Raw genomic sequence first — 26,069 nt, 5'->3', positions numbered from 1 at the left:
AGAATCATCCAAAGTTGGTCCAAGAGCCAGCTGTTTCCACCTGGTTGCCAACAGGTTCAAGAGCGAAATTCAGACACACCCAAGCTAAATGATGTTCCCAGCAGAAAGTAAACATACCGATGAAGGACAGTTGGCTGCAGCCCAATATCTTATTATAGGCTGCAGCCAACTCTCCCTTATTGGAATGTTTCCTCTTGCTAGGCAAGGATCAATAGGATCTCGTTCCTGCTCTCCTTTGAATAGGTAAACTTTCTTTTCTTTTCTTTTTCTTTGCCCAATTTATATGTCAACCATTTTCCCAGCACAGTTGGAAAGGCAAAATTCCTTTTTTCTTTTTTTCATAGTTTATCTTTATTTACACCTAGGACCACAATAGAGACTGGAAAATATGTCATTAAGCAGTGTGGTAATTAAGTGAAACTCGCTGGTCGTTAAGCAAGACACCACATGACCATGACTTTCCCTGCCAGCTTCCCCATTGACTTTGCTTGTTGGAAGCTGGAAGGGAAAGTCACAAATGGCAGTCATGTGACCTCAGGACGATCATTATAAGTCGGTAACAATTGCCAAGCACCTGAATCACAATGATGCGACAGTGGGGACTTTGTGATGGTCACAAGTGTGAGGATCACTTAGTGTTTTCAGTTCTGCCATAATCGGGAACAGTCGCCAAACGAGTGAAGGTAAATTGAGCCATGCCTGGACTTCCCTGTCCTTACAAGTAGTCCTTGAGTTAATGGCCATTCATTTAATGACCATTTAAAGTGACAACATTGCTGAAAAAAGTGACTTATGACCGGTCCTTGCACTTGTGACTCTAGAGCATCCCTGTGGCCATGTGATCATTATTTATGACCTTCTTAGGGGCCTCCAATAAAGACAATCAATGGGGAAACCAGATTACACCGGATATAAAAAGTCTACTCACCCCTGTTAAAATGCCAGTTTTTTAAAATATAGGGGAAGATCTGAAAATTAGCTTTGTCAGATGTTATATCTTTTCTATCCTGCTCTATGGAGTAGAGAGTTGCTCTCTGTCAGAAAACCACTTGAAGAAACTAGAAGCATTTGAAATGTGGATTTACAGGCGGCTGATACGTATAAACTGGGTTGACAAAATCACAAATGAGGAGGTGCTAAGCTGCTTGGGAAAGCCAAGGGAAATTATCAAAGCCATTAAAAAGCGGAAGTTAGAATATTTTGGACCTGTGATGCGACCCCCTGAAAAATACAGCATCCTTCACTTCATCCTCCTGGGAAAGATCGAAGGCAAACGAGGATTGCCAACATGATCGCCAATGTCCGATGATGGATACGGCACAACAACAAGAAGGGAAATCCGACCAAGATAAAGCACTTCACAATTTTCCCCCCACCTTTAATATAGCATATAAGCTATATAATTCAGTTGAAAAACAAACTTAAATATTTCAGGGAGAAAAATTGCAATAAAAAGCACACAATAACATGATTATCATTATGTGGTCATCCAACATAACTCTGCCCTGCAAGAAATGCCCATTTAGCATTTTGCAGAGCCCCGTTTCCTGTTTTGCACAATGAGACGACTTACAATTCTGTCACAGGGTTGTCTACTAAGGAAGATTTTCCCTCTTTTTCTAGAGCTCTGCTTCTTTTTTTTTTTTGCAAGAAATTTTTATTTTTATTAAACAAACAACACACACACACACACACACAAACCATCATCTTACATTACATCTTGTAGAAAGTGTGTCCATTGGTTACAATTAGCTTTTGTGCCTCTCTTCCACAGTCTTTTCTTATATTCATATCAAATGTCAAAGATTCTTAATGAGTCTATCAACATAGCATAGTTCTCATTTGACTGAAATTGTTTTAGTGTCCTTTTGCCTAAAATAATCCATAGTTAATTAATTATTACAAAATCATCCAATAGTCTTAAATCTTTATAACATATTCTAAACAAAGATTAGTTGACAAAGTTTCTAAACTCTTCCCCCCCCCCCAAAGTCACTGTTTACAATTTGTGTCCAGGAAAAATCCTTTACTGTTTATATCCATTTTCTTCTCATCAAACCAACATATATGTGTACCTTATTGCCCTTATCAATTATTTATTTAACATAACAATCTATAAGTTACTAAATTACTACTTACTAATTATAAGACTTAGTTAAATTTTCTGCTCCTTTTCAAGGGGTGGATGTGGATTTCACAAAGGACGAACGGCATTGTTGGATCCCAGGTGGAGGGCCTTGTGCAGGGAAGCCATGCTGGAGCTTTCTAGGAATATGGTCGTTCTGGGAAAGGCCCCTCTTTGCTCTTTCTTCCATTCATTGGGAAAGGTGTTTTCAATGGGAGGTAAATACGAAAGATCCCCAAACTCATTTGCTTCAGGTGATGAGGATTCCTACCTGCCACCCCCTGAATTAGCGAACTCCCTTCAAGCCTTTTTTAATCAGAAAATACAAACTGAGTCAGGCCACTTAGTATTTGGCTGATAGGTGAGGCAAAAACCCATCCTGACAGAAGGTGCGATGGGCCCAGGGGTGGATTCCTGCCAGTTCTAACCTCTTCTTTTCTATGAGAGGAGGAATTCTGGGAGTTGAAGTCCACCAGTCTTAAAGCTGTCAAGTTTGAACACCCCTGGGGGTTTTTTTTCTAAAGGGTTAGGGGTGCAAGGGTCTTGTAACTTGACAGCTTTAAGACTTGCGTGCTTCAGTGCCAGAGTTCCTGAGCCAACATTTTGGTTGCTAAGAAAGAGCATTGTTAAGTGAGTTTCACCACATTTTACAAGTTGGCCATGCCCACCCAGTCACATGGCTGGCAAGCCACTCCCACCCACTCACATGGCTAGCAAGCCACTCCCACCCACTCACATGGCCAGCAAGCCACTCCCACAAAGCAGACCACACCTACAGAAGAGTTTCTAAAAAACGGCCCGTTTTCTGCCCATTTTTCACAAAAACAGGGACATTTTTGCCTTCCCTCAGCCCTACTGAAGCCTGCAGAGTGTTCTTGAGGGCTGAGGCAAAAACTTTTTTTTCTTACTGGGTAGTTTTCAGACGCTCCCTTAGCTCCGGCGAGGCTGGAGGCCTCAACCCCCCCCCTCAAAACTTTTCGCCACCGTTTCGGTGGGCATGACTTGGTGAGAGGGTCATGTGACTGAGTGTGAGTGAGTGACGTCAAGTTGGCCATGCCCACTCAGTCACATGCCCCCCATCTAGCCACGCCCACCAAACCGATAGTAAAAAAAATTTGAAACCCACCCCTGGGCCCATCCACTCACTCAGGAAGCCCAAGATCAAATTCATCCCACATCTCCTGGGAAGACAAAATCTGGCATCCCCTCCTGACTTCCCCAGGTCTCTTGTCTCTTTGAGCAGATCTGATTGATTTGCTTCTCAGGATCCTTACAAAATTGTTCCAGTAAATAAATTCTGGTTTCACAGGTCCAAACACAAAAGGAGCAAAACCTACAGAAGGCTCCAAAGTGTCTTTTCCCAATCAGTTCATACTTGGAGAGCCTTGTGGTGGCAGAGGAAGAGGAGATCCAGCTGGCATCTACCACAGCTTCTGTTCTCTCAAAATGCCTCCCTCTGATCACGTGATGGCCCAGCCTCTCCATCTGAGCAAGTTCTCAGTCAGAAGGATCTTCCATCCAGTCGGGTCTTCTTCTCACCTTCTTGAGGGTTCCTTGTCCCAGATGTTTCTCCTTGGGGTCTCCACTCCCAAGAACAGCCAGGCTGTATTGAAAAGGAGCTCTCCTTCCCCAGATTAGTTCTTGAGAGGAAGAGGAAGATAGATAGAACTCCTCATGAGCTTCTTTTGTGCTTGGACACACATATACACACACATCTCAACTGATGCAGCCCCTGGTTCTCGCTCTGAATTGGAGCTAACATGGAAAGAGGGCAAATCACACAACTGATGCTGCTCTGCGTCTATTTTGATATTTCTCTGCAAAACAGCAAGAACAAATAGTCCCAGCTAAAAAAAAATAATCCATCAGAGATCATCAAATTTCCCCAAAGGAAAAGCCCCAGGAGATATTTTACATTTTTTTAGTCACAATCACTCCTGTAACAGATACAGGAAGCTCTTCAGACTACAAACGAACAGATTTGCCCCAAGAGAGACCTGCTGCCTCCGAGAAGGACAGAGGGGAATTGGGGGAAGCAGAAGGAGCAGCTGGGAGGGGAGGGAGGTTTCCATGGAAATCCTTCTCTGCTGCTCTCTGACCAAAGCCTTTGAAAGGGACAAAGGAACTGGGATGCCTCTTCCCAACTCAGAAGAAGACAGGACTGTCCCAACCTCAGACAACCTTAGTCAAGTGAAGACTGGAGTCCCAGCAAGACGCCAAGATCTCCGATGCACCCAAAGAGGACTCAGAAATCAGGACAGAAGGAAGCCCAGAAGAAGCTCCCCAAAGGGAGAGGCTTGGGAGGAATCTCCCCATCTTCCTTCCATCACCCCCCCAAAAAAGATACTTACTGAAGAATACCAGGATCCCAGCAATCGCACACGCCAGGACAAGGGCAGCCACAACGCAGCCAATGATGAGACCCAGGTTGGATTCTGGAATGGAATGGGGAGAAAGAGTTGATCACCGAAGGAGAACCTCAAACAATCATCCCCATTGGATGGCAGACAAGCTAAAGGGCTGGGAATTCCCAACATGAAAAAATCTAAGGGGCTCCTCTTCATGTCCCTCTAACTGTAGCATGAAGACATCTTGCAAGCCATTGTTTACAGGACGTGTCCTCATGACTCTGCTTTTGTCTCAGATCAGCCAGCAAGAAAGCATCCAACTCTTTCCTTCCTTCCTTTCTTCCTTCCTTCCTTCCCTCCCTCCCTCCCTCTCTCTCTTTCTCTCATTCACTTTCCTTTACTTTCTTTTTCTTTCTGTTGTTCTCTCCCCCCCCTCTCTTTCTTTCTATTCATTTTGCACATTTTTAAACTGGTCATCTCCCTCAAGGAGGGACTCTAAGCACTCTACAATAAAATGTTAAAATATAAACACAACATATAAAAATTTAGAATGTGGAAGGAGGCAAGCGCACATTATTGTGTGCTAAGTCACAACAATCAAACCACAATATATTTAGGAGATAATTAAACCCAACCATTGCTTTAATTTTAAGTACATCTAGTTCAGGCAACTCTCCACCAGCTTGGGGGGGGGGGGGGGAATCATGGTTTAAATCCTTGGCCAAAGAGCTCATGATACTGAAGATCAACTCCCAACAGATCCTAATACATTTCTTTGAATGGTTATTTTATGTACATTTGACTTCAAGCATCTCATGGCCCAAACAAGAAAAATCGCCACCTGGTCATTTTAATGATGCAGTTGGTGAAACATGAATCATTGTACATGTTCTGGATGTCTCTTGTGGTTGGACAGTCCACAAACAACCTGGGTCCAACCCAGGGGGCTGCAGGAACTTCAGGGAAAAATCTAGGGACCTTGTATATGAACCCTAGAGAAACTGGGGACGTCCCGATCGATATGGGTTGGCTAGGACTGGCTGATTTGCTTTTTATATCCTTCAGAAAATCCAGTATCTTCCCCCCCCCCCCCTTTTGCTTGAATATTAGCATGTTCCTATTTAAAACAAGAGGCTTCATATCATCCATGCCCTTTTTTAAAAGTATAGCTTCATTTTCTTTCTCTCTTGTAAGATGGGTCTGTCCCCCTGGAGGAGGAGAAAGGAATGAACACTCTCTTCATGTACTCGGTCATCTAGCCAGGAAGTGGCATGATAGAAATTGTTTCAGTCTTTGCCCTTGGAGCTTCCTACTGAAGTGGCAACCCACGGCAGGCCTGTTACATACCCCACCAGCACCACCATCGCTCTTTCCGCAAGACTAAATAGGCTGAGCTCCGTCTATTCAGCTACAGAAGTTTCAGTTTCCAGTCCCAGATCAGCCTTGTTGCTCTACAGTTGTGGCCCGTCGGTGGCCAGCAGAGCTGGCAGCAGAGTCGGACAGTGAGGAGGTTGGGGAGGAACATGGGCCAGTCCTGAGGGCTGAGGAAAGCTCAGACAAGGGCTCTGCGTCAGAGTCAGAGAAGGAGCTAGACAGCAGCAAGGCACAAGAACAGCTGGAGCCTAGTGATATCCAATTTCTAGAGGGTCCCACAAATGGCATAAACAGATTTGGTGGGGGCTCCAGTGGGACAGGATTAAGGAAGGGAACTTTCCATTTTTCCTGCACGAAACTCAGGACTGTCATTCAAGAGCAGCCACGGCACTGATTGATTGATGCTTGATTTTAAAAAACCCAAAGGAATTTTGATTTTATTTTACTCAGAATGACAGTCCCTTTTCTATGGAGGCATCAGTCCAGCCACTCTGTGCATTTCCTGAAGTCAGCTGCAGTTCAACCAGTTTAATGCAATTTGGCCTTAAGAAAAGGGACTACGAGACTCTTCCTGACTTTTGTACCTTGGGAAGGCTAGAGAAAATCTTTTTTGGGTGCTCAGTATACCTGCTGCTCCATGGCTGGAGATAGGAAATAGGGCAGTGGCAGAGGCTAAGAGATTGGATTTATTTAAGGGGACTCAAGAGGGTCTAAGGGCATTTAATGAGGACCGGCCAACTCTTGTCATGGGCTTCTGTTGCTTCCCTTAAATCCCCTGAAGCCAATGCTATGGACCGGTCCCTGCAGAACCATCAACCATCAACCTCAAACAGCAAAAACCAACAGCTTAAAGGTCAGCTATGCTGGACACAGCTGGGGTCAGATTTCTCTCCCACCACCCTCCAGCCTGCCAGAGAGCCCAGCCTTCCCCTCCCTGCAGCCTCTCACCCTTCAGCTCCAAGTCCAGAGGCTCCTGCAGGCCGTCGTGCTCCACGTGGCACCGATAGCGGCTCCTCTCTTTGGGATCGATCCGGACGCTGAGCCAGTAGTGGTAGGTCCCATCCGCATTGGGGGCCACAGACCCATGGAAGGTCTCTTCCAGCCATACCTCCCCATCCCTCCTCCAGGAGGCATCGATCTCCCTGGGGTAGAAGCCATCCAGGCGGCAGATGTGCGTCTCCATCCCATCCTCCACCTCCGTCCGGCTGCTCATTGTCACCACTGGAGGCTCTGTAGAAACGGCACCCCCAGAATTAACTCTAAGCCCCCCCATAGCCTGGAAGGTGGATGAGAAACTTGGGAGGGGCAGGAAAGTCTCTCACTACTCCAGAACCAAACAGGGCTCCCGTGTGCTGGAGAGGTGCTGGAAGGAGATTCCCTTCTGGGCATCCAGGCATCCAAGACAATGGAGCCAAAGGGATCAAATGCATCCAAGAAATCCAGCCCTAAAGGAGGAAAGTCCAGCCTGGATCCAGATGCTCACCTGTCCTCAGGAGTGTCTCATTCCCGTAGGACAGGTACTTCTCCAGCCACTGAATGCATTCCTCCTCCAGGTAAAACTTATGTCCCTGATTCTTTCCTGGAATAGCATCCCATTTCCTCCGGGCAATCTGGGCCTGGGGGTCGGGAGCCACCCAGGTGAGGGTCTCCTTGTCGAAAGTGATGAAGGTCCTCCCTTCGTAGCCATACTGGAGAAACCCTCTTTTGCTCCCGTCTGCAAGGAGCTCACAGCCATACATCCTCTGGAACGTGTGAAGGCCTGAAACAGGGACAAGATAATGGTTAGGAGAGTCCTCAAGATAGACAGAGACCCTCCCTCTCTGCAGGGACTTTGACAGAGGCACTGACACCCCCATTTCCTCTCTAGCCTTCAAGGGAAAGAAAGCCCTCATCACCAACCGCCTTCTCCCCTCTCTCAACCTGCATCCCAGTATTCCCCCCACCCCACCCCAGGACAGAGTCCCTGAACCTCCCCAGGAAAAGGGAACCCGGAAAGGCCAGCAGAGGATCCCAAGGGAGACCCAGAAAAGAAGGAATTGCAGAAAAATTGGAGGGATGGATATCCTTCCAGATTTCTTTCTGCCTTCCTCTGCAGGGGAGAATCTTGGGGGGAAAGGAAGGGATCCCAGAGAGTTGCTGAATCCGTGGCTGCAAAGAGGGACTGAGAATCCCATGGCCTCGAAGCGGATCTGGTAGATCTGCAAAGAAGCCTGCAGGGATCCCTGTGACTATAAATCTTGATTCTATATTCAGAAATAGTCACAAGGGCTGGTTCCCACTTTGGGCTAACCAGAAACAAACCATGGTTTAGTGCAATGTGGGAATGAAGCAAGGGGGTGGGCGGTGTTCTGGCTGCCAGTACTGACGGTTCACTTGTTTGCGTGCTTTGCGCATGCGCAGTCCAATTAAAAGTAAAATCCTGGCTGGCCCCACCCACCCCACCGCGACCCTCCCAGGAGTCTCCACATGGCCTGTTTTGGATGCAGGTAAGTGCATGGCACGGGCAGAGGCTCGGGGAAGGCGAAAAATAGGCCTATTGGAAGTTCGGGAAGCCAGGACACTGGTTCATTTCCAGCCTCCAGAGGGCCTCCAGAGCCTGGAGAGGCCATTTTCGCCCTCCCGGAGGCTCAACAGCATCCCCACACACACACTGTCGTGCAGGAGGCTGACTAGGCCACACCCACCATGGCCACGCCCACCCAGCAACTGGGCAGAGAACCCCTTGCTAAAATTTTTGAAGCCCACCCCTGCTCCCCTCCACTCTGGCCGGTCTCCTTCCTCCTTTCTCCACAAGGGCCATCCTATCAATATTCAGACAGCTAGATGGATAACTTTAAAAATGTTTTTATTAACTGCAATTGACAGAAAATGTCAGCTATGGAGGCATGGACAATATATTGATTTTTAAAAAAGGAACATTCTTTTTAAAAGGTGTAGAAGCAGCCTTTCCCTTTGAAGGAACATTCCCCAACCCCTGAAGGACATTTAACCACTGCGCCACCTTGGTTAAATGCAGCACTGCAGGCTACTTCAGCTGACTGCAGTTCTGCAGTTCGGCTGTTCAAATCTCACCGGCTCAGGGTTGACTCAGCGTTCCATCCTTCCGAGGTGGGTAAAATGAGGACTGTGGGGGCGATATGCTGACTCTGTAAACCGCTTAGAGAGGGCTGAAAACCCTATGAAATGGTATATAAGTCTAACTGCTATTGCTATTGCTATTCTTCCAACAAAGGGACCCCCCTTCCTCCCCCCTCTGTTCCTGTGGAGGGGAATATGGAGCCGGAGGAGCCACCAGACCCATCACTCACCTTCGCTCTGATTGTAGCGATTCCTCAGGTTCTCCAGGCTTACTCTGAACGCCTCCTCTTCGCCATGTGATATCTGGGTCTGACTGTCCCAGTACTTGGGATCCGCCTTCCCCGCTGTCTCTATCCAGGAGACTCGAGGCTCCAGCTTCCAGCTGTGGGTGTCGTAGTGAACAAACACCTGACCATCCACAAGCCCCAGAAGAACAAAGAGAGGCAGCCCCTGATTGGGGTCCGAGACGGAGGTGTAGGAATACTTCAGGGAATGAGAGGAGCCACCTGGAAAGGAGCCAGAGAAGCAGAGTTAGGAGGCTTCTGCTGAAGGACCCTGATCCTGTGGGGCACAACTGGCCCCACTTCCAGGTCTGAAAGGAAGGAGAGACTTGGGGTGGTGGAGAAGGAAGGGGAAAATGAAGGGGGAGATGATGGGAGAGAAACTGCATCTTCATGGAGGGAAATATGCAGTGGAGTACCCCAAGGCTCTGTTTTAGGCCCAGTAGTCTTCAACATCTTCATCAATGATTTGGATGAGGGAATAAATGGGGAACTCATCAAATTTGCAGATGACACCAAGCTGGCAGGAATAGCCAACACTCCAGAAGACAGGCTAAAGATACAGAAGGATCTGGACAGACTTGAACATTGGGCACTATCTAATAAAATGAAATTTAATGGTGAAAAGAGTAAGGTTCTACATTTAGGCAAGAAAAACAAAATGCACAGGTACAGTATAGGGGGTACCTTGCTCAACAGTAGTAACTGTGAAAGGGATCTTGGAGTCCTAGTGGGCAACCATTTAAATATGAGCCAGCTGTGTGCAGCAGTTGCCAAAAAAGCCAACACAGTTCTAGGCTGCATAAACAGAGGGATAGACTCAAGATCACGTGAAGTGTTAATACCACTTTATAATGCCTTGGTAAGGCCACACTTGGAATACGGCATCCAGTTTTGGTCACCACGATGTAGAAAAGATGTGGAGACTCTGGAAAGAGTGCAGAGAAGAGAAACAAAGATTATTAGGGGACTGGAGACTAAAACATGAAGAACGGTTGCAGGAACTGGGTATGTCTAGTTTAATGAAAAGAAGGACTAGGGGAGATATGATAGCAGTCTTCTGATATCTCAGGGGTTGCCACAAAGAAGAGGGAGTCAAACTATTCTCCAAGGCACCCGAGGGCAGGACAAGAAGCAGTGGGTGGAAACTAATCAAGGAGAGAAGCAACTGAGAACTGAGGAGAAATTTCCTGATGGTGAGAACAATTAATCAGTGGAACAGAAGTTCCCTCCAGAAGTTGTCAATGCCCCAACATTGGAAGTCTTTAAGAAGATTTTGGATAGCCATTTGTCTGAAACGGTATAGGGTTTCCTGCCTAGGCAGGGGGTTGGACTAGAAGACCTCCAAGGTCCCTTCCAACTCTGTTATTCTATTCTATTTTTTTCTATTCAATTCTATTCTGTTTCTGGACTGGTAACAGTCCCACCATCATCCAGAAATCGGGGGAGGTAGTGGCATGATATAAACGAGACAGGATAAATTATAAATCCCTCCCCCCTGTGTACTTCCTCCTCAAATGTTACAATGCAGGTTCCAGATCAGCAGAATTTTGTATTTTTTTATTTGTGGCTGAGCAGAATGAAATAGAGAACATGGGATCTCGAAAAGATGACCAGGTCACCTGGATGCTCCATGGGATTAAAGCTTTATGGTAAATCAGGCATTCCAACTCTGCTATTGTATTATTATTGTATAAACTCCTGATGAGGAGCATCAAAGTTTTTTCAGTCCTTCCTTGGAGGAGAAGCTAAATTCACCAGGCATGAACTTCGCCAATTTACTAACGAGGACAAAAAAATCACATTAAGTCACTTTTTAGTTTCCATTATCAAAATACAAACACGGAAGAGACTCCAGGGCTGCCCAATAAACAGAAAAACAACCACTTGTAAGTGGGTTAAAAGAACCAAAGGAAAATAAAAAAACTCCTGAGAAATCAGTTAACTTAGGGACTTATTTGGGCAGCCCAGAGAAATAAACAGTCCCACTGCCCATTCCCTCCAGTATGGCCTCCCAGTCCTTCCCAGTCCAAGGCAAAGGCCTGGGACTCCCCCTTCCTGCTCCTCCCCACAATCCCGGAGGCTTCTCAGGGCTTTTGGGGAGAGGGAGCCCCAGATCCACTTCCTGCTCTGGGGAGATTTCAGAACCCAAAGTTTTTCTCCAGCAGAAGGAGGGGGGATCGGACTCTCCATGATCCAGAACCCTTGTGCCTTTCCCTTGTGGGGCTGAGCAGTGAGGAAGCCTGAAGTCTGCCTGAGAGGAGAAACCAGGGGATCTAGGAGAAAGTGAGAGTCAAGAAGGAGGGATCTTTAGGAAGATTCTTCAAAGGAGACTTTCTCTCTAACACTCTTCTCCTGCTGCGTTCACAGGGAAGCCTTTATATTGATTGCTCTATCACACCAGCCTCCATGTCAGCCAATCCACCAGGAGCCAGAAATAGCCACAAATCACAGCTAAAGGCAGGGAAGAGGATCCAGGCGGAGGGGGTTGGGTGAAGGTAGCCAAGAGATTTGTGAACTGACCTGATCACCTGCAAACGCCGCTGACAATTTCCACTTTGGGGGAGGGAAAGAACTGCGCTTGGGGACACCCAGGTAGACTTGACAGACACCTGGAGGGGCCACCCTTGTCCTGCTCCCAGAGGGGCTCTCCTGGGGGGAGGTGGAGGTGGCAGAGTCCCATCCACCCTTTGAGGTCCCTTCTGAGAGTGGCCAGAGGGGGAGGGGGAGCGGACTAGAAAGAGGATCAAACCAGGAACCTTTTGGGGGGAGACAGAGAGATTCCCTGGATGGATTCCCACCAGAACAAAAAGGGGCCAGAACACCCAATGGCCCCCCGAAGGGACTCACCGAGACAGCTCTCCCGCAGAGCGACCACCATCGACACCAGAAGGGACAGCGAGTGCCGAGCCATCCTGGCCCCGATCCTCGGGCTGCTCTCCTCTCTCCTGAAGTCGCAGGCAGAGAAAGACGTGCTCCCAGAGCGAGCTGCTGATTGGCTGATCTTAACCAGAAGGGTGACTTTCTCCTCTCAATTAGCAAAGGGGGGAAGGAAAAACCATCCCATCAGAAGAAAGGTGTCAAATTCTGTTGAAGCACCAGCCAGAAGAAGAACAGAAGAACAGTTGCAGGAACTGGGTAAGTCGAGTTTAAGAGAAAGAAGGACTCGGGGAGACATGATAGCAGTCTTCCAATATCTCAGGGGTTGCCACAAAGAAGAGGGAGTCAAACTATTCTCCAAGGCACCTGAGGGCAGAACAGGAAGCAATGGGTGGAAACTAATCAAGGAGAGGAACAACTTAGAATTAAGGAGAAATTGTTTTAAAACAATTAATCAATGGAACAGCTTGCCTCCAGAAGTTGCGAATGCCCCAACACTGGAGGTCTTTAAGAAGATGTTGGATAGCCATCTGTCTGAAATGGTTTAGGGTTTCCTGCCTAGGCAGGGGGTTGGACTAGAAGACCTCCAAGGTCCCTTCCAACTCTGCTATTGTATTGTATTGTACTAATCGTGTGAAGGAATTCACATAGATTGCTTGTAAATCACAAACTCTCTGTGTGAATATCTGAGCCGTGTTTTACACAACATGCTGGATTTGGTCCTCTGTCCCAAAGGGGAGACTCTCTATTTCTGCAAACAGCTGAAAGTTTCCTCCCTCCTTCCAGCCTGACTTCTTGGCTGCCCTTGCAGGGAAAGCAGAACCCAATGGAGGCTCCAGCTAACCGAGGACCTTCTGCCTCCCTTTCACTCGTCTGTATTTCTACTACTGAAGAAGGCCGAGGCCATTAGGGGGACCTTCCGATTCCTGGTGAGTCCCTGGAAACTGGCCGTCTGCAGGATGAGCCTCCCCTTCAGGTCCTCCCTTTTCTCTCTGGGTTCACAGCAGACGTAAAACCTTTGTCTGTTTTAACTGACTGTACAGCGTCTCCTGCAATCCTGGGATTCCCAGACAATACACACAAGTCTCAGAAGGGAAAATTCACCAAGGTCAAAAGAAACCCAGTGTGAGAAGGTTGTGTGAAGGCACCTCCCAGATGCATTGACTCATCCAAATAAATCCACTGTGTGTATGGAGCCTTTGTGGGCCTGGAGAATCCCTGGTTGCTTCCTGAGCCAGGATTTTGGAAAGGAGCCAAATGAACATGTGTGTGTCTGTGTGTATTTTTGTATGTGTGTGTGTGTGTGTGTGTGTGTGTGTGCTTTGCTTTCGTTGCCAAAAAGAGAATATTATCTCCCACTCCACATGGATCTTTTCAGCTAAGAAGGCACGAATTGCTGTTACGTTTCCTTCTACCTTCCCAAGATCCCCCATCGATTAATGGGGGACCTGGTTGATTTTTAAGATGACTCTTTTTCTGAGTTTTCACTTAAATAGAGAACAATGGGAACAGGACTCAACATGCTGGGCGACCTTCTCCTTCTTCCAGCCAAAGAGCTGCTGAAGCTGTACAAGGCTTTCCCAAACAGCTGCAAACAGCTGCAAACACAGGCATGACTTTGTGACACTCCTGAAGGAATTGAGGGGCTGGCGCTCTGTCCGCTTCAAGTGATGGGGAGGACAGAACCATCTGCCACCTTGAGTCGGGTCCCCTTGGCAGTCAGCCACCTGCCATTTTAAGAACACTGCAGGGAGCCTCCCTCCATTTTAGGCCCTGCAGGCAGCCCATCTGTCACTCTGCACCGTCCTTTAGAGAGAGATTCCTCAGGGAGGCCCTGCTGTGGCCTCCAAACTCAGGCACCCCGACTTTGGCCTGGAGCGGATAAGAATTTGGGCCCTGAATTTGAGAGAGAAGCCTTTTCTTTTGCAAAGGGGCTTCTTTGCCCTCCTGAATATAGAAAACACTAAGAAATTCAGGCAAAGCAAAAAGTCTTCATTATGGGATCTGTGAGAGAGACAGCAGCCTGCCCAAAAAGTTGCCAAGATTGGTCCCTGGTCTATTTTACTCCCTTTCCCAGATAAATTTCTGTCTTGCTTAATACTTGCAAGTGTATCTAAGGATTTCCAGAAGACGCTTCTCCGCTGTGCAGTTCCTGAGAAAGCGAGTTCTCCCGTATCAAAAGAAACAGCCTTGGCTAAGGAGGGAAAAACAGAGATCCAGCCTGCCATGTTCTGTAGGAAGTTATCACCCAGCCCTCTCCCAGAAAAATGAAATATCCTAGGAAATATTGAAAAGGCAGAATATTTCTCCGGATGTGAAAAGAAAGAAACATGTTTTAAGAGACAGAATAGCTGCCTGTAGCTTCCTGCCCATCCCCACTTTTGTCAATGGGCCATTAAGAAGGCCAAGCTAGTCCCTTTACATAATAAAGACTTCTCCCCTTCAGCTCCAGGGAGATGGGATTAAAGCATGATAATATTGGCCCTTTACTCAACTGACCACATGGCATCTGAGAACTCAACCAAAACTGGATTCAAAACACAGCCTAGAGAGTAGCCCCTGCATGGCCCCATGGGAGTCTGACAACCAATCAGAATACATTTCTTACACAGGAACAGGAAACAGAGAGGTGGGACTGAACAGGTTATAAAAAGCCTAGCAAGCCCCTCCTTCGGCCCCTCTTCTCTTCTTCTCCACCAACATTGAAGCATGTGATCACCTTTTCTGTTCAGGGCTCAAGCCATGTGGCCCTGTCCAACAATAAACCATCTTCCCAAGCAGCCTCCTTGTCTCCAGTGTCTTTTTCCCCACTTGGAGCCAGAAGGACATTTCTTTCATCAGTTCAAAGTGCTAATGTCTCCTTTTAAAATGCTAATAAGGCAGCCTAAAATCCCAGGCAAAGAAAGCCCTGCCTGACTTTAATTTTAGTCCCACAAGAGAATATCAGGTTTCCTTATCAAGTAACACAAATGTCCCCAGGAATGTCAACCAAAGCAAAATCTTGCCTGCAAAATATGTCCAGAGAAGCTTCCAAGATTCATCTAAACTTAGTCCAAGGTCCAGTTCAAGGTTGTCAGAAGGTCCAAAGGGCTGAGATTGAAGAGCGAAATTCACATCCATCTGAGCTAAATGTGGTTTCCAACAAAGAGAAACAACCTCTTCTATAGGCAGCAGCCAACTGTCACTCATCAGAATATTTACTCTGTTGCTAGGCAATGACCAATAGAACCTCTCTTCTGTTCTCCTTTCGATTGCTAAGTTTTTTTCTTTTTCTTTGCCCAACTTATATACCATTTTCCCAGTGTTTGCAAACTCCAGATTTCTCTTTTTTTGCTTAATTCATCTCGATTTCCATTTCTCTTACTGATAACATTTTGTTAGTGGACTATTTCATTATCTATTAAAATTAATTCCGTGGCAGCTTAATTTGGAGGATAGTTGTCCTCTTTGGAAACTTTTTAAAACTCTTCCTTTTTCTTACCTCATCCAAAGTCACTTGTGTTTTCTCTTGCCTTTTCTCCATTATCTTAAACTATCCTGTGTTAAAAGCTTTGCTTGCACCCCGAGCACATAATCCTTTTCTTTAATAAAGATTTTTATTAACAAACATGTAAAATACACAAACACAAAAGTTAGACGTACACCACATTTATACAATACAGTACGAACAGGAACTTCCTGTTTTTTATAATAGCAATCATCAATCGATACCGCTCACCTTATATTATTTCCCCTTCTATTGTGTTTCATTTGGATTTCACCATTCTTGACCCTCTTATTTTACTCATAACTATTATTTTTGAGTTTTGTTATATTCTTTCATTGATTTTTGTTTCTTTCCTCCATCCACCTATACCATTTATCCCATATCTGGTAGAATTCTGATTCTTCCTTTCCTTGGATTTCTTTAATTAGTTTATCCATTTCGGCACAGTCCATAATCTTTCTTATTATTTCATCTTCGCTTGGGATTAATTTGTTTTTCCATTTCTGGGCAAAGGCAATCCTTGCCGCCGTAATTATATGTAGTATTAAATATTGGATTTCTTTTTTGTATTTCGCAGACATAATTCCTAATTAAAAAACTTCAGGTTTTCATTCTATTTTAACCCCTGTTATTGCTTCCAGCCAATTTTTAATCCTTTTCCAAAAAAATTTAGCCTCCTCACAGGTCCACCATAAATGGTAATATGTTCCATGTATTGATTCGCATTTCTAGCATTTTGCACATAATCCTTGATGTAAGACGCAATAGAGACTGGAACATTTGTCAGCAATGTGGGATTCGTTGTCCATTTTGGAAATAAACCAACACCAGCCAAAACTCCCAAATGAAAACAATAGTAATTTTATTGGCTACTTTGCAAGGAGGGTGCTCCCACGCACACACAGGTACAGTGAACACCTCCTAAACCAGTGATGGAGAACCTTTTTGTCACCGAGGGCTGAAAAGGTCACACAGGAACATCGCACGAATGTGCGCTCGTCTGGGCCACACTCCAGAGAAGCCGAACCTCTGGGTTCTAACACCCATGCGTGCCCAAAGATCAGCTGTCCGGCATTCATGTGCAGGACGTATTTCAGCACTGCCGTGTTGGTGAAGGAATCCTGCTCCGTCAAAGCTGAAGTTCCGGATTCTGGCTCACAGGCACACCTAACAATCAGCTGGCCAGCCTGCATGCACATACCGGTTTCCAGCACTGCCATGCACACAAAAGACAGCTGATCATCGCTTGCTCACGGGCGCCAGAAAGCAGGAAGACAAACAGGCAAAGCAGCATGTGCTGGGCAACATGGCTTCGTGTGCCATTATGGGCACGCATGCCATAGGTTCGCCATCCCAGCCCTAAATATGTTTGCCTTATATTCTTTATTGATGTTTTAAATTTACTTCCCACCTTTTCCTCAGAGGCTTAGTAGTCATGTCGTCACAACCTATCCAAAGTGTCTAAAGCAGGGGTGTCAAACCCGATTTCATTGAGGGATGCATCAGGGTTATATTTGATATTCTGGGACGGGCGGGGGGAGCTTGACATCACGCATGTCAGGGCCTGGGCTCCCTGCCAGTGAAAACAGACTCCTGAGCTCCGTTTTCGGCTGCAATGGCCTCCTGCAACCCTCTGCCAGTGAAAACAGAGCTCAAACGGCGGCGTGCAGCCATCCCAAGCTCTGTTTTCACTGGCAGAGGCACTGAAGTCCGGTCCTTCGCTCTTTCCAGGGTGGCCCTATGGACCAGTTCTAAGCACCCCACGGGCTGGATCTGGCCCCCAGACCTTGAGTTTGACACCCCTTGTCTAAAGTGAATACATTATCTCTGCCCCTGATAATATCGCCCACTACTCTAGTTCTATTGCCCCCTGCCCTTATTTACAAATTACATTTAATGGTCCTAGTTACTAGGGGGTTCCGAATCAAGAACGCGCACGCAAAGGTTTTTGGGTGCCGAACAGGTAGTAATGGCGGCAGGAACCCACCCCTGCCTGGAGTGAGGTGGGAATGGAGATTTTGCAGTATCCTTCCCCTGCCACGCCCAACAAGCCACGCCCACAGAACCGATAGTAAAAAAAAATGAATTTCACCACTGGGCCAAATGCATCCAAAAAATCCAACCATAAAGGAGGAAAGTCCAGCCTGGAACTAGGTGCTCATCTGTACCCAGCAGTGTGTCAGCGTTCCAAATCTCATCCAAAATTAAATCAGAGTCCAAGGCAAAGTATTCCTCAAAGTTCCAATTTATTAAGAGAGACATGTTGGCCCATCTGTGGAAACCCGAATCTGAAAGCTTTCTGGGGTTTCCCACCCAGTTGAAAGTTCATGACCTTGCCCCCCCACCACCACACACCCACAAGCCCATCCCATGGTCCAATCTTCCACTGCCACACTGGCACTTCCACCCATCCAGTTCCGGTCAGGCTCAGGGGTGTGGAGACAAAGGATGACCTTGGGCTTCTAGAAGGAATTTTTAATTTTGACAACACCACATTCTACTCCTTACTATTCCCCCTCCCAATTCCCCACTAATGAAACAGCATCGTAAAATACGAGAGTGTGTGGCAGGCCAAAGATCCAGGAAGGAATATGGCTGCAGGCCTGACACAGTGACTTCTTCCCGTAGGAGAGGCACTTCTATAGCCACTCAATGCATACCTCCTCCAGGTAGGACTTCCTTCCCTGATCCAATCCAGGATTAGCATTCCATTTCCTCTGAGTGATCTGGGCCAGGGGGTCGGAAGCCACCCAGGTGAGGGTCTCCTTGTCAAAGGTGATGACGGTCCCCCCCGTCATATCCATACTACGCAAGTATGGAGGGGATCACACTTCTCCCCCATTAGTAATACTGTATGTGCACTTTTTAAAAAGTATGCAATAACTGGGCAATTTTTAATTGTCTTTAATTAAAATATATGAATGGCAGAAATCTCAGAATGCATCGTTTAAAATGAGGTTGAAGATTCTATTACACATGATACACACCATCTGTCAGCCTCTGTTTTGCTGCTTGCTTTTCGGCTGCCATTGAAACGGGGAGGGGGGGCATGGTATTTGATTTGATTGATTTGATTATATTTATATGCTGCCCTTTTCCCCCGAAGGGGACTCAGGGCGGCTCACAATTCAAATCGAGGAAGGGGGGTACAGACAAAAAATAAAAGACGAAACATAACAATACATAATTTAAAAACACACAACAGTCATACCATTCGAGACGGGGGCAACAGCTCTTTAGCCCCAGGCCTGTCGGAACAGCCAGGTTTTAAGGGCTTTGCGGAAGGCCTGGAGGGTGGTGAGGGTTCAAATCTCCACGGGGAGTTCGTTCCAGAGGGTCGGAGCAGCCACAGAGAAGGCTCTCCTCCGGGTAGTCGCCAGTCGGCACTGTCCGGCAGATGGAATTCGGAGGAGGCCTAATCTGTGGGATCTAATCGGTCTAGTGGAGGGTGAGGGAAATATTCTGTGCAGGAGAGACTGTAAAAAGGGAGTTGTTCTCACCATCTACTGCACATGCGGCAAAGAGAGGGGTTACCGCCATGGCCAACTGTCTGGCATGCCAACCTGATGATGATTTTTGAAGATGTCTCCCACATGACACCTGTGGGATGTACTGATTGGACTATGGGATGGGGTTACCGAGGGGAGGTGATTGGGTCAATAGCAATAGCAATAGCAGTAGACTTATATACCGCTTCATAGGCCTTTCAGGCCTCTCTAAGCGGTTTACAGAGAGTCAGCATATTGCCCCCAACAATCTGGGTCCTCATTTTACCCACCTCGGAAGGATGGAAGGCTGAGTCAACCCTGAGCCGGTGAGATTTGAACCGCTGACCTGCTGATCTAGCAGTAGCCTGCAGTGCTGCATTTAACCACTGCGCCACCTTGGCTCTTAACACATATTGATATCTATGATTACGTGCGCTTTTGCCTCAGATCTTGCTTTGCCTGGCTACTATCTACTCATGACCAGTAAAAGTACTCTTAATTCTGCAAATGGAGTTGAGTGGTTTCTTTCTTGGTTACTGAGCAAAGCAGCCCTGACACCATCCATTATACAACTTATGCAAAGAAAAATAGAGACAGAAAAAAACCTTTTCAGTGCAAGCAAGTGTGATGACTGCTTATCAATCTCACTTAAAGTAAAACCAACAACTCTTCATCCTATTCCTCGCCCCATTCTCCATGAGCCCTTCTCTAAAAACTGTCAATCAGCACATGCCCATTAAGGGTCATCAGAAATAACAAAGGAGCTACTACAAGTTATATTGCAGAGCTGTTACAAGCTATTCAAGCCACTTTAGTCTAGTGGTTAAGGCATCAAGCTAGAAAGCTATTCTCTAAGCGGTTTAAGGAATCAGCCTGTTGCCCCCAACCATCTGGGTCCTCATTTTACTAACTTTGGAAGGATGGAAGGCTGGGTCAACCCTGAGCCAGTCAGAATCGAGGTCCTGGAGTGAGCAGTCAGTTTGCAATACTGCATTCTTAGTGGTATCCTTGGCGATCACGTAAGCTTGAATATTCGCATCTTATTATTTAAAATTTAAAATATTTTTTTAAAATTTAAAAATAATTTTAAAATGAAAAAAATCGATATCACCTATGTGTGTGTTGTAGGATTGGCCTGTCCCCCTAGAGGAGAAGAAAGGAATTAATCCTTCCTTCAAGCACTCTCAGTCATCTGGCCAGGAAGTGGCATGATAGAAAACGTTTCAGCCTTCGCATGTGGAGCTTTTAACTTGCCAGGAAAGCAACCCAAGATGTGGAGATCCACTTGTTGCACGCACACCGGGATTAGGAGCAAGACTCCAGGGAAGACCTATCAATATCCCACCGCCCATCTCTATCACTCTTTCCTCAAGAATAAACAGCTAATCCTTCTTCTGGGCAGAAAATTCAGTTTCCATTTCCACATCAACCTGAATTAGAGCTGACTCCGAATCTGCATTAATGGGGTTTGTCCAGAATTGGATGTTTTCCTTGAGGTTCACGGCAGAACACAGGGAGAAAAATACCTTCAACATTTGATATACATACACAAGTACGTCCATACATACCATCCATACATAAATGACAAGTTAATAACATGATTGTTAAGTGAATCTGGCTTCCCCATTGACTTTGTTTGTCAAAAGATTGCAAAAAGGGATCACATGACCTTGGGACACAATAACGGTCATAAGCATGAACCAGTTGCCAAGCATCTGAATTCTGATCACATGATCATGATTCAAAGGGATGCTACAAACAGTGTAAGTTTGAAAAATGGTCATGCCACTTTTTTCAGTGCTCTTGTAACTTTGAACAGTCACTAAAGAAATGCTTTTCAGTTGAGGCCTGTGTTGCGCCTGGTATGCCCAAATATGGGAGGGAGCATCCTGCTTCCCTTTTGCCCTCCCATATTTGGGCATACCAGGTGTTTTGAAAAAAGAAAAAAAAACACTTAATCATTTCCTTGGCTCAGCTGATAAGGGAGGAGAGCTTGTGGCTTAGAGGTAATATAACTGCCTCATATGGAAAAACACTCTAGGTTCGAATCCCAGCAAGGGTATAGCTAGCTGATGAGAGCTAAATAGATCTATACTAGTCTCCCTTTATTTAGCAAAAATGCAACACACACACACACACGAAAGAATGCAATGCAATACAATGCTTTAATGTGATTGGACACACAAGGAATTTATCTTTGGTGCATATGCTCTCAGTTTATATATGTAAATATGCATGTATGTATACATATGCTGGTATATGTTTGTGTAGCAAGTGTGTATGTTTGCGTGAAAATGGATGTGTGGATGTAATGCATATATGTGTGGATATAATGTGTGTGCATATAGATATCTTCTATCAACCGCTATTACAAAATGTTTTTAGCAACCTCAAATATCCTCCGCCCAAGACTTTCATCTTTCATTTTTGTTTCCCAAGTGAAGAACGTCACACTCTAAAGAGAGCGAGCTGTGCTAGTTGCTGATGGGGGAAAAATGAGACCAGGAGCCCCTTGTCTAACTATTGATGCATCAATCCAGCCAATTTATCCATTTCATGAAGCTGCAGTTCACAAATCTTAGTAAAATTTGGTATTCAAAATAGGGCCTACCAGAATACCTCCTGATTTCTGTAATAAATCTAAAATTAAACCAGAGTATATCTGTGCTCAGCATAACTGCTCTGTTGGAGGCAGGAAACAGGGGAAGAAGAAAGTCTAAGGGAGGATCTAAGGGCATTTCTTCAGGATCGGCAACTCTTGTGATGGGAGTCTGTTGCTTCCTTTACATCATTTGAAGCCAATTCTATGGACTGGTCCCTGCAGGTCCACCAACTACTCCCACCACCCTCCAGCCAGCCAAAAAGCCCAGCCTTTCCATCCCTGCAGCCCCTCACTCTTCAGCTCCAAGTCCAGAGGCTCCTGCAGGCCGTCATGCTCCACGTGGCACCGATAGCGGCTCCTCTCTTCGGGATTGATCCGGATGCCGAGCCAGTAGTGGTAGGTCCCATCCACATTAGGGACCACATACCCATGGAAGTTCTCTTCCAGCCATACCTCCCCATCCCTCCTCCAGGAGGCATCGATTTCCCTGGGGTAGAAGCCATCCACGCGGCAGATGTGCGTCTCCATCCCATCCTCCACCTCCGTCCGGCTGCTCACCGTCACCATTGGGGTCTCTGCAGAAACAGGAACCCCCAGAATTAACTCTGAGCCACTCCAGAGCCTGGAAGGTGGATGGGAAACTTGGAGGGGCAGGAAAATGTCCCACCACTTCTGACTGCACACCTGCAACCTCTCCAGGAGTTTAAGTAAATATTCCAAAGCTGGAAAATGTTCAATCACAAGGACTCCTGATTTTGAGTCCTTCCCGGTGGTTCAGCCTGAAAAACTTCCAGCAGCAAATTGAGGCTCCAAAGAAATTCCTCTCTGGCTGCTTTGAACTTTGACTGATCTTGGGCTGCTCCCTTCAGGGGAGGGAAAGTGGAGATGGTCTTTTAAATTCTCTTTCAAAATAACACCACCACCACAGATGTTTTTCCTTTGGGCCCCCTTTTGTTCCCCTGAATCTAAGGCTGCTGCAGGGCTATTCCCAAGGGACACAACCACAATTTCAAGAGGAGGAGAAAAGAAAAAAAATGGGTTCAGGGCCTCTGGAATTTGTCACTGGTTAATTTGGAAAAGAGATTCTGTTAAAATACTCATGACTGGGAGAGACAAGGGAACAAGGTCAGCCAATGAATAGGCATGGCAACTAAGTCAGCCAATGGGAGCTTAAACAGATCTGAGTCTGTGCAGAGAATTGAAAAAATAAACTTAAGCAGTCGGTCTGGGCTTCTCTGCTGATACGGAACTAACTGCTTGGGTTTGCCTGTAACTCTCCTGCCTCGTGTTTACTTGGAAGAGCCACCTGTTGGTATTGTACATTTATTGATCTATGCTTATGTATATAAAGAAGTTGATGAATCCAGCTGAATCAGTTATCTGGGTGTGCTTTCTGGATCTGAATTTATGCAACAAACTCTGACAGATTCTGCCTTTCAAAAGGGGGCAGAGAGATGTGATGCCAATGGAAGAGAAAAGCAAGGCAATTGTGGGGAGGGGGAATTCATCCATTGGGCATAATCTCAGCCATCTGATCCTGAAGGTATCAAGGAGCCCAGAGGGGAAGAATTAGACCTGGGGCGGGGGGTGCAAAATTCTATTTGCAACCGGAACGGTCCATTTCTAAAAAGAGTTGTGTTCTGGACATTTTGGAAACCTGTGGCAGTCACTATGACCTCGGATCTGTGGTTAAGGGTTAATGGTAGACATGGAGCCCCCCTCCCCGTGTTGGGGGTGAGAGGTGCACTATCAGGTGCAAGGGGGGTAGGGAGCCCCCTGTGGGATGTGGGGAGAAGAGTTAATGGGGAGAAATTAAGGGAGCCCCTCACACTGTGACCCGTCAAATGCACGCTCGACAAAAGCGCGCTGACAAAACCGCGGCGAGAAAACAGCAAAGTCGAAATCGCGCCCACAGAAGCGCACCGATAAATGCGCGCTGACGAAAGCCTGATTAGGGTTAAGGTAAGAGTTAGGGTTAGGTTTAGGCTTAGGGTAAGGGTTAGGATTATTACATTGTATTATATTGTTTGTTGATGGCGTGCTTTCATCGGCGCGCATTTATCGGCACGCTTCTGTGGGCGCAATTTCGTCTTCGATGTTTTCTAGCCGTGCTTTTGTCGAGTGCGCATTTGTCGGTGAACCCCCTCACACTTGACTACAGTGGTTGCCTCTCCATGAGCTATGAACAGAACAACCTCAAGTGCTTTTGCTGCCTGATCCACACAGAGATTCACTAGACAGAGGCTGCATTTCCTGGCCAATTTAATGGCTGTTGAGCAATGGGAACCAAATGGGGCTTCCCGTGTCCTGCAAGAGGTGCTGGAAGTGAAGGAGGAGGATTCCCACCAGGGCAAACAGGCTTGGGACCCAAAGGGGCTGAATGTGTCCAACAAAATCCAGCCATAAAGGAGGAAAGACTGGATCCAGATGCTCACCTGTCCTCAGCAGAGTCTCAATCCCATAGGACAGGTACTTCTTCAGCCACTCAATGCATTCCTCTTCCAGGTAAAACTTATGCCCCAGATTCTTTCTTGGAAGAGCATCCCATTTCCTCTGTGTAAGCTGAGCCTGGGGGTCGGGAGCCACCCAGGTGAGGGTCTCTTTGTCGAAAGTGATGAAGGTCCTCCCTTCGTAGCCATACTGGAGAAACCCTCTTTTGCTCCCGTCTGCACGGAGCTCACAGCCATACATCTTCTGCAATGTGTGCAGGCCTAAGAGATGGACAGGAGGATGGTTTGGGGAGACGTCAAGAAAGACAGAGACAGAGCTGCCTCCCTCCATGCAGGGGCTTTGACACAGGCACTGACACCCCCATTTCCTCTCAAGCATTCAAGGGAAAGAAAACCCCCATCAATAACTGCCCGTCTCCCCTCCCTTGACTGCGTCCCTGCATCTCCCCCCCCCCTCAGGATGGAGCCCTTGAACCTCCCCAGAAAAGGGAAGCTGGAAAAGCCAGCAGAGGATCCCAAGGGAGAGCGAGAAAAGGAGGAGTCGCAGAAGAAACGGACTGAAATCCTTCCATCTTTCTTTCTGCCATTCCTCTCCAGGGGAGGCTGGGGGGCGGGGGGGGGGGGTTAAGGGATCTCAGAGAGGGAACATGCAGCTGCCGAGAGGAACTGAGAATCTCATGGCCGCAAAGAGGATCTTATCAATCTGCAAAAAATCTGGCAGTGATCCCTGTGACCATCAATCTTGGTCTACGTTCTCCAATATCACCAAATGACAAGGGCTGGCTCCTTCTTTGGGCTAACCAGAAACAAACCATGATTTAATGCAATGTGGAGATGATGCCTCAAAGGCATATTTTCCTTAGCAACAGCAGCGTGGCCCAGTCTGATTCTGGACACCCAAAGTGTTTCCCTCCCTCTCCACACCCAGGAATGACAGGGTGAGGGGATCCTTTCTCTGCATCTTCCGCTCAGCCAGAGAACTTCCCTTTGGAGGAAGAGGAAGATCCTTTAGGCGATCCAGTCTGATCTTGTCCTTGAGAGGAGATTCCCTGACCTCCCCATGCAAAAAACAATCCTAGATTTCTGCCCAAGAAGAATCTCCTGCCATTCATAGGATGTCACGAAATATCTACCACCTCAGAATAAATTTTTCTTGTTTTACAAGCGTCAAAAGCTAAGACAGAAATCATCTTATTGATATTAAAGATGATATCTGCGTGTTCCTTCTCCACATTTGGCCACAGAATTGAATATTTGTGCAGAGACTTTCATTTTTTATTATTAGTTATATTATTGTTAATGCATCTCTGCAGGTTTACACTTGAAACAATTCTGGTCCATCTTTAAGCCTGTGGCCTGAAAAATCATGGCAGGTTTTCTGCAGGGTCAAAAGGTTAAGAAAGGCTGCTTTGGAGGGGCTAAAATATATTTATATTTAGAACTGCTGTGAAGAATACCAAAAGCCACTTCTTTGTGTCTTTCTTTCTTTGCTAATTTTCTTCAACTTGTTTCTTTTCTTTCATTTTTTTAAAATTCTTTGATTTCTATCTCTTGTCTCCTTGACTTTCTATTACTTTCTATTACTTTTTATCTTCTTGTTGAAAAGATTTAATACAAATTATATTACAATTTTAAAGGCCAAAAGGACTCTGGAAGGGCCCCAAATGGGGCTTTTGTTTGTCCTTTCCCTCAAGATTGGAAGAATCCTGGAAGTGGCCCTGTTGCCCCCCCCCTCCAAGAGCCCCCCATCCCATTTGGCCTCATATTCCCACTGGAGGATGAGAAGAAACTCCTGGCATTTGGGCCCCACTCATCCCCCCCCCAAAAAAAAGGGGGGAGAGAAAGGGATCAAGTCACCCCAGGTGGATCTGCACTTGATCCCTCATTACTCTGGGCTGGAAACAGAGGGATGAGGAGCTGCTTCCACTAGGATCTTCTTAGGATCCATCTGCTTTT

At 46.4% G+C, this 26,069-nt stretch overlaps 2 protein-coding genes across 3 annotated transcripts in view; both read right to left on the bottom strand.

The window, feature by feature from the left end:
* LOC106546495 (major histocompatibility complex class I-related protein 1-like) overlaps positions 1–26,069 on the bottom strand; it is a 56,957-nt gene that overhangs the window by 25,649 nt on the left and 5,239 nt on the right. The window contains exons 3-4 of one of the 2 annotated variants that reach the window (XM_087711321.1): positions 24,099–24,374; positions 21,208–22,238 (exon numbers count right to left, since the gene is read on the bottom strand). The exons of the other annotated variant lie outside the window; for it this stretch is intronic. Of the exons in view, the coding sequence (XP_087567447.1) occupies positions 21,895–22,238; positions 24,099–24,374 (620 nt within the window). The 3' untranslated portion in view covers positions 21,208–21,894. Of the gene's footprint in view, positions 1–21,207; positions 22,239–24,098; positions 24,375–26,069 lie in introns of those variants that run through there. 2 annotated transcript variants of the gene reach the window in all.
* Positions 4,047–12,135, bottom strand: LOC106542452 (major histocompatibility complex class I-related protein 1-like). The gene is made up of 6 exons (XM_087711132.1): positions 12,057–12,135; positions 9,156–9,431; positions 7,331–7,606; positions 6,796–7,077; positions 4,473–4,560; positions 4,047–4,062 (listed from the first exon to the last, which is right to left on the bottom strand). The coding sequence occupies exons 1-6, from the start codon at positions 12,118–12,120 to the stop codon at positions 4,047–4,049; spliced, it is 1,002 nt and encodes a 333-aa protein (XP_087567258.1). The 5' UTR covers positions 12,121–12,135.

Source organism: Thamnophis sirtalis, unplaced genomic scaffold (genome assembly GCF_051295495.1).
Source record: "Thamnophis sirtalis isolate CommonGarterSnake01/CBP01778 unplaced genomic scaffold, rThaSir2_p1.2 scaffold_3, whole genome shotgun sequence".
Classification (NCBI taxonomy): Eukaryota; Metazoa; Chordata; class Lepidosauria; order Squamata; family Natricidae; genus Thamnophis; species Thamnophis sirtalis.
The sequence above is the reverse complement of the archived record's forward strand: the minus strand, read 5'-3'. Positions and strand labels throughout refer to the sequence as shown.

Bases quoted from the DNA above. Each gene is read 5' to 3' on its own strand.
- LOC106542452 (XM_087711132.1), bottom strand. From the start codon at position 12,120: ATGGCTCGGCACTCGCTGTCCCTTCTGGTGTCGATGGTGGTCGCTCTG. The intron at 9,432-12,056 runs GTGAGTCCCTTC...GCTCCTTTCCAG, and splicing joins TCTGCGGGAGAGCTGTCTCG to GTGGCTCCTCTCATTCCCTG. The intron at 7,078-7,330 runs GTGAGCATCTGG...CCGTTTCTACAG, and splicing joins TGAGACACTCCTGAGGACAG to AGCCTCCAGTGGTGACAATG.